The 14043-nt window shown below is 49.0% G+C and overlaps 1 protein-coding gene and 1 pseudogene across 1 annotated transcript; one reads left to right on the forward strand and one right to left on the reverse strand.

Annotated features, from left to right (window-relative positions):
* The first annotated feature begins 506 nt into the window (after window positions 1-506).
* On the forward strand, window positions 507-3228 carry LOC123452106 (annotated as a pseudogene).
* A 94-nt stretch (window positions 3229-3322) lies between these two features.
* On the reverse strand, window positions 3323-8554 carry LOC123452096 (mitochondrial adenine nucleotide transporter ADNT1). The gene is made up of 8 exons (XM_045128682.1): window positions 8181-8554; window positions 6424-6472; window positions 5733-5896; window positions 5473-5510; window positions 4551-4663; window positions 4276-4389; window positions 3842-4180; window positions 3323-3739 (listed from the first exon to the last, which is right to left on the reverse strand). The coding sequence occupies exons 1-8, from the start codon at window positions 8345-8347 to the stop codon at window positions 3659-3661; spliced, it is 1065 nt and encodes a 354-aa protein (XP_044984617.1). The 5' UTR covers window positions 8348-8554; the 3' UTR covers window positions 3323-3658.
* Window positions 8555-14043: the final 5489 nt, after the last annotated feature.

Below are 14043 nucleotides of genomic sequence, written 5' to 3' on the forward strand. Positions count from 1 at the left end.
TGCGTGATGGATTAAAGATATCATTGTTTCTTTAATCATTCAATTAGAGGATTCAATTAGAGGTCAGTTTGCGGTCTGAAATCTAAATGAAACGACATAACATGTAGAGACAAAAAATACAGATCTCAATGTAAGATCTTATAGATAATCATATCGACTGTAAATCTTAGTTGACTAAGATTTAATAAGGGTTGGAAAAAAATAACAGCATGAATCATAAAGAAAGATCAATACACACAATCGACTGCCACGCACAAAAAAATCAGCCGAGTTATATACATACTGCTAAACTAAAAAAAACTGCAAAGACGTTTTATACTCCCTTCGTTTCATAATATAAGTCTTTTTAGATATTCCACTAAAGGACTACATACGGATGTATATAGACATACTTTAGAGTGTAGATTCACTTATTTTATTCTGTATGTAGTCCTTTAGTAAAATCGTTTAAAGGACTTATATTTAGGAACGGAGGAGTACTTGATAAAAACATAAGTAAGGTGATGTAATATGATATATTTTTATCACCGCGCGGGAGAGAGAGAAAAAACAAGGAATGCATGCATGCATGGCTGCATTCGTATCCGTCCACCAGCCTCACCCATCTTTCTTCTCGTTCGTACGAGACGAGCGAGGCCCCAAATTAAGGATCCGTCCATGGAGCAGCTCCGGCAGGTGGGCGAGGCCCTCGGCGGCATCGCCGCCCTCATGACCTTCCACCACGAGCTCCGCGTCAACCCGCGCCAATGCCGCCTCCTGGCCGACGCCTGCGAGCTGGCCTTCGACGCCGTCGCCGCCGAGGTGCGCGCCTGCCTCCGCTTCGACGACCGCCTCGCCGGCAGGTGGAAGCCCCTCGAGTCCCCGCTCCGCGAGCTCTTCCGCGCCGTCCGCGACGCCGAGCATTACATCCGCCTCTGCTTCGGGGACCTGCACACCGGTGGCGGTGGCGGTGGCGGCGGGAGCTGGTGGGCGCGCGCGGCCGCGCTCACCCACGGCGTCGACTGCGTCGAGCTGCACATCCACAGCCTCCTCTGGTGCGTTGCCGTCGTGCTCGAGGCCGTCGAGGTCGTCGCCGAGGCAACCGCGGCGCTCAACCCCGACGAGCTCGCGCGGCGACGGGTGCTCTTCGCCCGGGACTACGACAAGGACCTGCTCGATCCGGCGCTGTTCCGGCGAAGCAGGGTGGGCAGGGCGTACCTGGCCACGCAGGAGCTCGCCGCGAGGATGGACACGGCGTGGGCGGAGGACAGGTGGCTCCTCTCGCAGCTGCTCGACGAAATGAGATCCAAGCCCTTGTCGCGGCAGGAGCACCGGCTGGCCGACCTCCTGGCCGCGCCGCGCGGGGAGCCGCACCCTGCGTCCGCGCTCCTCCTCGGCGACTTCCACATGCGGCGGCGCCTGGGCGGCAGCCTGAAGGAGGTGCAGTGGATGGGGGAGGCCTTCGCCGTGAAGCACTACGTCGGGGTGGACGCCGACGACGCCGCGGTGGGCGCCGAGGTGGCGCTGCTCACGTCGGTGGCGCACCCGAACGTGGCGCACTGCCGGTACTGCTTGCTCGACGAGGACAAGCGGGAGGCGTACCTCGTCATGGACCAGATCATGAGCAAGGACCTCGGGTGCTTCTTCAAGGAAGCGAGCGGCAGCGCCAAGCGGCCGCGCGCGCAGCTCCCGCTCGTCGTCGTCGTCGACGCCATGCTGCAGATCGCGCGCGGCATGGAGCACCTCCACTCCAGGAAGATCTACCACGGCGAGCTCAACCCGTCCAACGTGCTCGTCAAGACGCGGGGCGGCGCCCCCGACGCGTACCTGGTCGTAAAGGTCGCCGGGTTCGCCGGCGACCCCGCAGCCGCCGTGACCAGCCCCGGCCGGAAGGCCTCGCAGCACGCCGCCGGCGCCGGTGCAAACGCAAACGCCAATGCCAGTGGCAATGTCAGCATCAACCCCTGCATCTGGTACGCGCCGGAGGTGCTGGAGAACGACGGCCCGGGGCAGGAGGCGGCGAGGCGCACGGAGAAGGCCGACGTGTACAGCTTCGGCATGATCTGCTTCGAGCTGCTCACCGGCAAGATCCCGTTCGAGGACAACCACCTGCAGGGTGACAACATGAGCAAGAACATCCGCGCCGGCGAGAGGCCACTGTTCCCGTTCCAAGCGCCCAAGTACCTGACCGGCCTCACCAGGCGCTGCTGGCACGGCGACCCGGCGCAGCGGCCGCCGTTCAGCTCCATCTGCCGCGTCCTCCGGTACGTCAAGCGGTTCCTCGTCCTGAACCCGGAGCAGCAGGGCGGCCAGGGCGAGGCGTCGACGCCAGTGCCACCGCCGACGCCGACGCCGACGCCGCCGGTGGACTACCTGGACATCGAGGCGCTGCTGCTGAGGAAGCTCCCGGCGTGGCAGAAGCGGCAGGGGGACGCGGCGGCACCGCGCGTGGCCGACGTGCCGTTCGAGATGTACGCCTACAGGGTGATGGAGAGGGAGAGGGGCAAGGCGGCGATCCTGCACATCGGCAGGGGCTCCGACTCCGGCAGCGAGGCCAACTCGCTGTGCGGCGACGAGAGCGTGCACAGCGTTGCGATGGTGCCGGACGTCGTCGTCGAAGCGGCCCCGACGTCGAGCCCGCGCGCCAAGACGTGGTCGCGATCGCTGTCGTCCAAGAGCAGCGGCAGCGGCAGCGGAAGCGGCAGGTTGGCGCCGTCGATGTCATCATCGCCGCGCAAGCCGGCTGGCAGGGTCGCCGCCGCCAAAGCAGGCAAGTGTCTGTAGCTGCGCTCCACCACTTTGGAGCTCGCGGTTGAGGATGATGATAACGACGTGCGTGCGTCTGTATGCAGGGTCGCCGCAGAAGTCGAGGTCGATGGGGGTGGTCCGGCAGGCGGTGCCGCAGCAGGTCGGAGCCCTCCGACGGACTCCGAGGATAATGTCAGACGGGCAGCTGCAGGCCGCCGTGATCCCACAATCCTCCCGGCGGCGCGTGCCAGGGGGTCACGCTTCAGACTCCGAACTAGGCTAGATACCCAGATCAAGATGCTCAGTAGAGAGCGACCACGCATCTTAGCCAGAAGCAGATTTTACATAAATAAATTCAGTCATGTGGCATTTGATCAGTCATACATATGGAAACAACTGATTAAATCAGTGGCTGCTTGTAAACAAATGGGTCTTATGTCACCAATTGCAAACAAATAGACTAGGAAATGCAAATGCATGTTTAGACATAGCAACAGTGATGTCAAGAGTTTCCCTTTAAGCACATATCAATACATCAGCACTCAGCAAATGAGAAATGCCAGTCACAACAAAGATGCAGCAAAGAGCGCAGAAAAGAAGAGAATGGTGAAAATCAACTATTAGCAGCAGCACACAGCATGCAGCTTATGTTTCAATCTCAATACAAGGTTCCTCACTGAATAAGACTTTATGAGTCAGGCAAATGCTTTAATGCTTTACAGCCAACTTATTACTTTCCGAAGCGAGAGTGCGGCAGCAATTAGGGTTCCGGAACCAGTAGTAGGATATATCGACATGGGCTGAGAGGGCCTTATGCTGAATGGAGCCTCGGTCCTATTGTCCTTCTACTCGCCCTGCCTAACAAAAAAAGGGAACTCAAACACCTACAAAAATAGAAGTTGATGACACGGACAGCGCTAGGTCCGATTCTTCAGTCTATCCTCATCTCTACTCCTAGAACATCCTTCACGGCCTCGTACGTGACGAACGCGATGGCGATAGAAGGCACCACCTGAAGAGTCGCAATACAGAGGCAGTGGATCAGAGAACTATTATTATACAGTACTGAGATCTGGGAAGCTTAGACATTTCTATTTTCCATCAGAAGCATTACCTTCACTGAGTTGGGAACAAGACCCTTGTACAGAGCACCAAAACCTTCGTGGCGAACAGTTTTCCTGAATGCATCAACCATACCATTGTACTGGAGTGCCTCTTTGCCTTCTCCAGTAACAATAGAAGCAGCATGACTCCAGCCGACCATCTGCATCCTTCTCCTGACAACATCAAGAGGGTATGCCACAGTCTGCCCTATGGTTCCAGCCACAGCTCCGCATCCAAGCCTTGTTACTACGTGCAGCTCATTGTCCTTTGCAAGATCGAATGCATTTGACTGGAGGAGCCAGTCCTTCAGAGACTCGTACACAGCAAAGTTAAGGCCAACATAAGGAACCTGCAAGAAGCAGAAAACAAAGCATTGAGAGGTAAGCGCCCATCAGCAAGACACGTCACACAAATAGATTACAGTACTAGGTAAGAGGAACCTACAACTCCAATCACTGATGGAAGCCAGCCTCTGTATAAAGCACGGAAGCCTTCTTCACGGTACACTGTGCCCAATGCATGAAACATACCACGGTACTGGTAGGGAGACTTCTCTGTCTGCAGAAGTGACATTATTCTCCATTAATATAGCATATGGAATGAGATTTAAGCATGTAATAACTTACATTCAACTATTGACGTTCAAAGTTAATATCTATATGTATGACAACAATTCAACTATGGAATGGTGACAGAAAGCAATGAAATCTAGACGGTACCTGAACAGTAATCCTACCCCTAACCATATCCATGGGATAAGTAGCAGACATGGCTATGATACCAGCTGTGGCTCCAGCTCCAAGGCGCAAGATTGGACTAAGCTGAGCATTCTCTGTTCACAATAATTAACATGTGACCAAGTGTTAAATCCACAGGACTTCCAGCAATTTATATTTATATCTATATGTATTACAACAATTCCTAAAACAAAAATGTATGAGAAGACAGTCAAACATGAATTCTTTAAGTGGTTGAGCAAAATAAGTCTGATATGTATGACAGAGGTCTTGAACTATATGTAACCACGAACACAAGGGTATTCAACCTGGGGACTTTTTTGTTCCACATTAACCTATGGATTATAAATTAATAAGAATACAATTTCACATCCAATTTGGTGAGCAGCAACCTTTATAATGCTTAAGGTATCGAGCAGAGACCGAAGATGGATTAAAGCAACATGTGACTAAGGCTTAAATGACATAAAGGTCAAGAAACGGATGTTATGATAAAATAAACACTACTAGGACACCCAATTCATGCAGAAATGACACTTCCATTTCCTGCATCGCATTAATTATTATTTTTAAGCAACAAAGACAATATAGTGACTGGATTCAGATTCAATGAAGTGCCTGTAAGATTAGATTAAATAATAAGAACCTAAACAATTTCATGACTCCTAGTTCCTGATAGACAGGCCGTCAATTATATGAGGTGGAGCATCTGAGTACACCAATTAAATTTCTTTTTTGATTATTTCCACAAAATAGCAGAGCAAGTACAGCTGCACTATAGACATGACCAAACACTAGAATCATGTGTGGCATAACATGAATCATGCTTTCACTTCTAAAGGAACAAAGATGCCGAACTCAGGAAAACTAATCTACATAGTAAGGATAAGGGAAAATGGCATACCATCCCCAGTCTGTTGCCGGTAAAGATACAAAATACCCCTGTAAAAATGGTACAGAAGGAAATAACATATCAAATAGAGCTTACATGAAAACAAGAACATGTCAATACATGGTAATAAAGAAATGCTCCTAACCAATTTCAGGTCAAAACTGTCTCATCGTGCAACAGAGATAAGTTCTGCAAATTGCAAACTACAAATAACTAGGTGGTGGAACGCAAGTGGTTATGTAAGGCAAGAGTAATTGCAACCAAGAACCCACCTTGATGCTTGCTCATAGCTGAAGAATTTCACAGCAGAATTTGGGACAATCCTTGCACAGTTGGTTCCATTGCCTTTAAACAGTCCACGAAGGCCTTCGGTTCTCCATATATACTTAAGCCCTTGAACGGTGCCATTGTACTTGATACTGTGAGGATTTTGAACCTGCAAAGAAGGTAATATAAGAAAAGGTCCAACGCAACTAATTTAACGAAACATTGTCTTGTCAATTTTAGTAACAGAAGTATTGGGATCCGGTAACAAGTGTGACCCAACTACTATTAGCATTATTTCCTCATGGTGATTCAGAACTGAAAACGTGAGCAATTAGTACACTGAAAAAGGTTTGGTTTGAGTGGCCACCACAAATTAGACATGGTTCTATGATTGCAACAAATGTTAATAACTAGCCATAAGACAAAACATGGCTTGAATTATAACGGACAGATCATATCGAACACATTAATATGGTGGATATGGGTATTGCATCACATCAATGTTAGCTGATATCAATAATAAAAGAAACTTCTGAAATAATCAAAAAAATATAATATTGCTATTAATATAGTCATGCTGATGTCTTACTACATGGTAAACAGAACAACTTAGGCAAAGACAAATCCAACAATTGATCATTCAATTGGCATGAACAATAACATGTCATGAGATAAAAGCAAAATCATGATCTACACCTGAAGCAGGATCTTCAATCGCTCAAGCGGAGCAACAGCAGTCCTCGATCTGTGCAAAACAACAAAATAAACAAAACACATAAGCATACACACCTACCATATCAATGAGATGCAGTAATCAGAAAGTATTATTTTAAAGATCAAATAATTATGCATAACATAATCACTTAAATATCTTGTAACCTTTCATGTGTGTTTCAAGTATGCAATGTTCTTAATGGACAGCACAGCAGCAGAAGAAGAATAATTCCAGCGTTGACTTCAGTGAACTATAACAAATCACTTATATATCTTGTAACCTTCCATTCGTGTTTCAAGTATGTTTGTAATGTTCTTAATGGCCAGCACAGCAACAGAAGAAGAAGAATTCTAGCTTTGACTTCAGCGAACTATAACAACATTCTATAGCTAGAGTACTAAACAAGGAAGACAAGATCAACTCGCCATACTCTTGTACCCAACAAAAATACTAAAGCACTACATCAACAAACCACAGATAGGCAATCGGGGGCTTGGCTTTACCATTTACTAATAAAAAAGATCATGACATCATGGAGAATCAGATACTTACAAATAGACATCCAATTAAGAATGAACCAGTAACCAACATTAAATCGAGATTCTTAGAGCCCGTGGTTAACACTTTCTGTGGGTGTTGGAGGGGGTGTAGTTTAGCTACTTGTTTTCAAGTATGCAATGTTTCCAAGTGGCTAAAAAGCAAAGCAAAAGGCAAAGCCAGCTTTGACTCCAGCAAACTATAACAACGTTTGATAGCTAGAGTCCCAACCAAGGAAGGCAAGATCAACTAGCAATAGTCCTGTACCAACCAAATATATAGTACTACATCAAGTAGGCACTTAGATGCTCAGCTTTAGATAATGGGATTTCATGACATCATGAGGAACCACATACTTAAGAAGGTGCCAATAAAGAATGCACCAATAATTGACACCTCAAATAAAGAATGCACCAGTAATTAAGATCCAGATCATAAAGCCTGGTGAATCAGACTTATTTGGGGGGTTTAGCAACTTGATACACTAAACTTGGATATAAAATGTCCAGCCCCAATTAAAGGAACTCATTGTGCAGAATATTAGAGATAGCAGCTTAATAACAATGAAAACCAGCAACATGCAAATCTGACAATGAATTGACGGTAACAGGATTATGAGAAATGCTAATATAACCCCATCCAGTGTTTTTCACTTCGGACACATGGTCTATCACTAGGGTTTAAGCGTCAGCAAACTGATCCAAACAAAACAATTGGCATTAGTCAAAATGCTCGACAGCGGAATCTGCCTGACGTATTACAGATCACGAAGCGGTCATGGGTGCACAGGGAAATGGTATAGATCATAGAAGAAATTAATCAATCAGATGCGAATTTTAATCGAGACCAACAACTCTACCGAACGAGATCTGAGCGGCGCGCGGCAAGGGTTTAAGCGTTCCGAATAGATCACCCTCGCTCCCACCTAACAACATGCATCGACTCAGATGCCAGGCGGATCACGCACGTACCGCGAGACTAATCGCGTCCACCTGGAAACCTCAATTGCCGCGGGGGGCACGCGATTCCGACACGGGCCAAACACCAATCTAACCACAGAAATCGCAGCGAAAATTGCGCCGAATCTGGGCGTCGCCTCCCGTTGTTGCGAGAGAGGCCGCGGAGGGGAGCGAATCGAGCGCCGGGAGGGAGGAAGGGGAGAGAGGAGAGGGGGAAGAGGGGTGGAGGAGGGGGGACTCACAGGCCACCGGCTACGCCTCCGGCGAAGAGGGACTTGCAGATGGTGAGGACCTGGTGGCCGGGGCCCTTGACGCCCTCGCGCGCGAGCTTGGCCTCCTCGGCCAGGTTGACGATGGTGTTGACGGCCGTGTCGCCCCTGCTCTTCCCCACCACGTCCTCCGAAGCCATCTCCCTCGTCCGGTCGCCCGCCTCCCCTCTCGCCCTCCCGGATCGCGCGCGCGACGACGACGACCTCCCCTCGCCGCGCCGAGCGGGAAGCAAGCGCCCTGGCCTGGGGTTTTGGCGGCGGCGGCGGCGGCGGCGCGAGGAGGGAGGGGGCGTGGGCGCGGGCGTGCGGTGGGGGAACTGGACGAGAGGCGCTGCGCTGGTGGCTGGGTATTAACCCATTCCCGGCGTCTCGTTGCGCTATTAGCGCCTGGAGCGCTACGTGCACTCGACTCACAACCAGCTCATCTCCCACTGCCTGTGGGACCGATTGCTTCGCCGGGCCGACATGGCATGCAGGTAAGGCCAATCTTGCGTGTGCGCGGTGCGTTTTTAGTGTGGCTCGCTGTTTTGTTGGGGGGGGTGGCGGGCGGGGTGATCCTCGCCGTCCACGCTTATCCTCCGAAAGCGTCAGCCTCGGGATCGGCGACCGGGGCCCAGCTGTCGGCCACCGTGAGGGAATACTGTATTAGCGAGACAGGTCATGAGCGGAACGGCTTAACGGAAACCTAGATCCGTCTGCTGCTGCTTTTTCCCGCGGCCTGCTGCTGCTGGGCTCCGATCCCATCCCATCGCGCATGTCCGGCCATCTGGCCCTCCACGCACCTTTTTTTTTTCTCCTCTTTGGTGTTTATCACTTGATAAAAATTGTTAATTTCGAAGTTATTTCCGGGCTGGTCGTTTCGACCTTGCTTGGGTCGAAAGGCACGGGGGTTTGGTGCCCTATCATTCATTCATCCCCACGCTTTTAGTTTTTTTTTTCCTCAACCATAATAATGGCCGCGTACCCGAGCAATGGTGATGGCGAAGAATGGTTGGTCTGGTTTGTGTGGCCGGCCGCTGCGTTTGCGTTTGTGCTACGCCCGGAAAACTGTGGACAGGAGCTGCAGATCATCGGACCGGGCTCCCTCCGACGATGGATGGACGTGGACTGCGTATTTGGCCTTTCCTGCACGCGTCGGGCCATATGCTGGCCCGTGAAACCTCCTTCACGTATCACACGACTCGTTCGTTCATCCGTGGTGGTCGTGGCTGGCGACGACAGTGAGGTTTTTTTGCTGGACCACACGGCGGCGCAACCGCGATCACAGAACACACGGCGGTGCTGGATAAATGCGACGGGAACCGGCCTGGGAGAGGAAAAGGTGGTGGGTTGTGGATGGATATACGGTTTATTCGCCGGACAGCGAATTCTTTTCGGAGCGCAGCGTCTTTTGCGCAACGGAGGAACGGATTTGCTAGCGGCTTCGGTGACAGGAATATGTGTTGGGAGCTTGCTTGGGATGGGTCCAAAGCGGGGTGCCGATGTGGCGGCCGGGGACAGCGTCGATCGATCGACCCACCCACCCCCACCGGACGTTGCTCTCGGCTTCCCTCCGCGACTCCGGCGCCACACCGGTCAGGTGGCGTGGTCGCGTCCACGCGACCCGTGTGAGTGTGTGGGCTGCGGTTTCAGATAAGGGCGCTGCAGTTATCAGATAAGGAGGAGGCCTACGGTGCATGACAGCTACGGTTTTTTTTTTCTTCGTTGCTTTTTTTCTTTTGATTTTGATGAGGGGCTTTTTACTTCGTTCGTGGTAGATATATGTGCTGTTTCACAACTCCTGTAGACAAATCTTTGTTCGAAAAACAAGACAAAAAAACTCATGTCGACAAGTCCGATTCAATGTTGCAGAGCGGGGCAAACGTCGTAGATGATAATGTGAACCGGGTTGGAACCAAAGAGAAAATAAATCAGCTAGATGAACTATTGTATAGACAAGAGGTGATGCTTAGGTGGCAAACCCTATTTAGCGCGAGAGAGGTTCAACACCTCCAGCAAAAATATACCACATTCGTCCCATAAGAGGGGCCCCTTTGCTCCGCACGAACTACACGGGCGGCGACCCAAGCCACCAGCGACAGCCGCTTCTCCATCGTCTCCCCCCTTTGTTGCTGCCGGAATGCGCCGTCGGACAAAGCCCGTGTGGCAGCGGCGGCGACAGGGCTTCCTTCAGGCTGTGGCGGCGTTGGCTGGCTCGTGCAGCACCAAAGTGTGGTCGTCGCAATCTCGGCGTCCGCAGGCTGGAGCTTATCTTCCTCGGCGGGGGCGACGGAACCGGGGCCCTTGCGCCCGGATGTGGTGGCATGCAAGTGGGGCCGGCCTGCAGATGTATGTACTATTTCGCAATTCGTGTAGACAAGTCTGTGTTCGAAAAACAAGACAAAAAAACTCATGTCCACAAGTCCGATTCAACGTTGCGGAGCGGGGCAAACGTCCTAGATGATGATGTGGACCGGGTTAGAATTACAAAGAAAATGAATCAGCTAGATGAACTATTGTACAGAGAAGATGGCTAATTTTTTTCAAATAATACATTTTGTTAATAAATTTAAAAAATATTACACAGGTTCAAAAAGTTAAAAAACTAACACGCCATCGGCCTCACTAAAGTCGACTGGCTCCCGTCGGCCTCGCCATAGCCGATTAGTGCATTTCGGCTTTGGCTAGGCCGATAGGCCACTCGACCTCGCATGCTGGCTCCAATCGGCTACGGCTAACCGATTAGTACTAATCGGCTTCGCCGTGACCAAATAGTATTAATTGGCTTACTGGTGACCAATTAGTATTAATTGGTCATGACGAAGCTGATAGGTGCATGCACTCTTCTTTTTCTACGTAACTACGTATTTTTTATGACCAGAATAGTAAAATAGCCCCTCTATAAAAAAATCCCGCCATAATTTATCGTTGTTGACTTCCCGCCATAATTTCCCGTGCTTCTAATTTTCCGCCATAAGTTCCCGGTTCTAACTTCCCACAATCATTTCCTACTTCTTAGTTCCCGCCGATATCTCTCGCCATATTTTTCCGCTTGTGAGTCCCTGCCTATTCTTCTCTTCTTCACCTATAAAACCCCCTCCACACTCCGGTGGGTAAGCAGTCGAGTGTAGTTGCATCAAGATGTCTCATTATCCTTTTGATCGTAGTTTTATCGATGGTATGTCATGTTGTCTTCTGCGTTTAGCCAACAATTTTAAGATAGACGATAGAATAGTTTCATGGAACGAACTCATCGGTAGTGACGTCCTACTGAATGAGTTAGCTCACGCATTAGCTAGGAGTGGGTGGCCTCCCAGGACCTTTGAGGAGATATGGAAAGAACTTCTTAGGTTGAATGTAAGATGGAAGAAGAAAGGCTGGCACATACACAGGGGCGCAAAACATCCTTTTTATGGATGGACGACAGCGAGGACGAAGACGATATCTTCATGCCGAGTACCAAGGCCAAGAGTACCTCATCGTCGAAGTGCAAGAGCTCTGCATCGACGGGGGATGACGATGATGCCTTCATATAGTTGTTCAGCTGTATTTTGTAAGTTTAGTCGTACATTTTAAGTTAGATGTATTTTCTATTATTTGTTTGTAATGTCATATGTTTTGGGGGCATTATGTTCTATCTAAGCACGACGTTGGATGCATTTGTTTGTAGTATTAGTGTTATCCCCGCTAAGCTAACTAAGCATTGAGATATAACATGAATATGTCTCATACATAAAATAGACATATGTCTCATACATAATTAGATAGTCATGTCTCTATTGATAGATAGAAGCGTCAATGACGACGTGTGCATTGGCGCTCAGGGGGTGTGTTAGGTGTACTCGAGCCCCGCCTGGGGGGGGGGGGGTTAATGTTACGAAGAGGAATCTCGAACCCGCACTGGTCATATTGTGTATCCTGGCTGGGCCATGGTGGAGGAGTCAAAAACTTGTCCATCCACATGTTTTGCTGCGATAGTGGTTCTTTGTGTTCACTCGCGCACCCGGTTCCAGACGCAGGCGCCTCCTGATATGCATAGGATCCTGCAGGAGGGATCATTAATACTGAATAAATATGTAGTCTCAGTTAATATAAAAAGAAATAAATATGAAGAGACATAGCAGTTGGATGTTGTTGAAAAATGAAACCCGTCGTGGGACTTTGTTGTGGTGGTGGGGGCCGAAACATGAAATTGGACGAGGGAGCATGGTGATGTGGGTTTTGCCACGCCGAACTGCTAGCCTGGTCACGAGGGGGTGGATGGTGCAACAACTGTTGCTCTAGACGTGGACGCGGATGATGTCGTCGCGTGGAGGGACGCGGCTGCTGCTACTTGTGGTGTTGAACAACATCCAAAGTGCGGGTGCACGTGATAGCTCTATAGACATCTCATATCTTATGCTTCATGCGCATGAACCATGGCTGGAGCTGAGACGTAGGTACCAGATGAGGTCCAGACGACAGTTGTCTTTCATAGTTCATCACGTCGCTATGAAGATTGTATGCTAACTCAGCCTGAAATTGTCATGGTGATTATTAAGTATGAACGATAAAGTATGTAACTATTGGAAATATGCCCTAGAGGCAATAATAAATAAGTTATTATTACATTTCTTTGTTCACGATAATCGTTTATCATCCATGCTATAATTGTATTGATTGGAAACACAATACTTCTGTGGATACATAGACAAAACACTGTCCCTAGTAAGCCTCTAGTTGACTAGCTCGTTGATCAAACATGGTCAAGGTTTCCTGGCCATAGGCCAGTGTTGTTACTTGATAACGAGATCACATCATTAGGAGAATCATGTGATGGACTAGACCCAAACTAATAAACGTAGCATGTTGATCGTGTCATTTTGTTGCTACTGTTTTCTGCGTGTCAAGTATTTATTCCTATGACCAAGAGATCATATAACTCACTGGCACCGGAGGAATGCCTTGTGAGTATCAAACTGTTGGAAATATGCCCTAGAGGCAATAATAAATTAGTTATTATTATATTTCTTAGTTCATGATAATCGTTTATTATCCATGCTATAATTGTATTGATTGGAAACACAATACTTGTGTGGATACATAGACAAAACACTGTCCCTAGTAAGCCTCTAGTTGACTAGCTCGTTGATCAAAGATGGTCAAGGTTTCCTGGCCATAGGCAAGTGTTGTCACTTGATAACGGGATCACATCATTAGGAGAATCATGTGATGGACTAGACCCAAACTAATAGACGTAGCATGTTGATCGTGTCATTTTGTTGCTACCGTTTTCTGCGTGTCAAGTATTTATTCCTATGACCATGAGATCATATAACTCACTGACACCGGAGGAATGCTTTGTGTGTATCAAACGTCGCAACGTAACTGGGTGACTATAAAGATGCTCTACAGGTATCTCCGAAGGTGTTAGTTGAGTTAGTATGGATCAAGACTGGGATTTGTCACTCCGTGTGACGGAGAGGTATCTCGGGGCCCACTCGGTAATACAACATCACACACAAGCCTTGCAAGCAATGTAACTTAGTGTAAGTTGCGGGATCTTGTATTACGGAACGAGTAAAGAGACTTGCCGGTAAACGAGATTGAAATAGGTATGCGGATACTGACGATCGAATCTCGGGCAAGTAACATACCGAAGGACAAAGGGAATGACATACGGGATTATACGAATTCTTGGCATTGAGGTTCAAACGATAAGATCTTCGTAGAATATGTAGGATCCAATATGGGCATCCAGGTCCCGCTGTTGGATATTGACCGAGGAGTCTCTCGGGTCATGTCTACATAGTTCTCGAACCCGCAGGGTCTGCACACTTAAGGTTCGACGTTGTTTTATGCGTATTTGAGTTATATG

This window comes from Hordeum vulgare, chromosome 1H, assembly GCF_904849725.1.
Source record: "Hordeum vulgare subsp. vulgare chromosome 1H, MorexV3_pseudomolecules_assembly, whole genome shotgun sequence".
In the NCBI taxonomy this organism is placed as follows: domain Eukaryota; kingdom Viridiplantae; phylum Streptophyta; class Magnoliopsida; order Poales; family Poaceae; genus Hordeum; species Hordeum vulgare.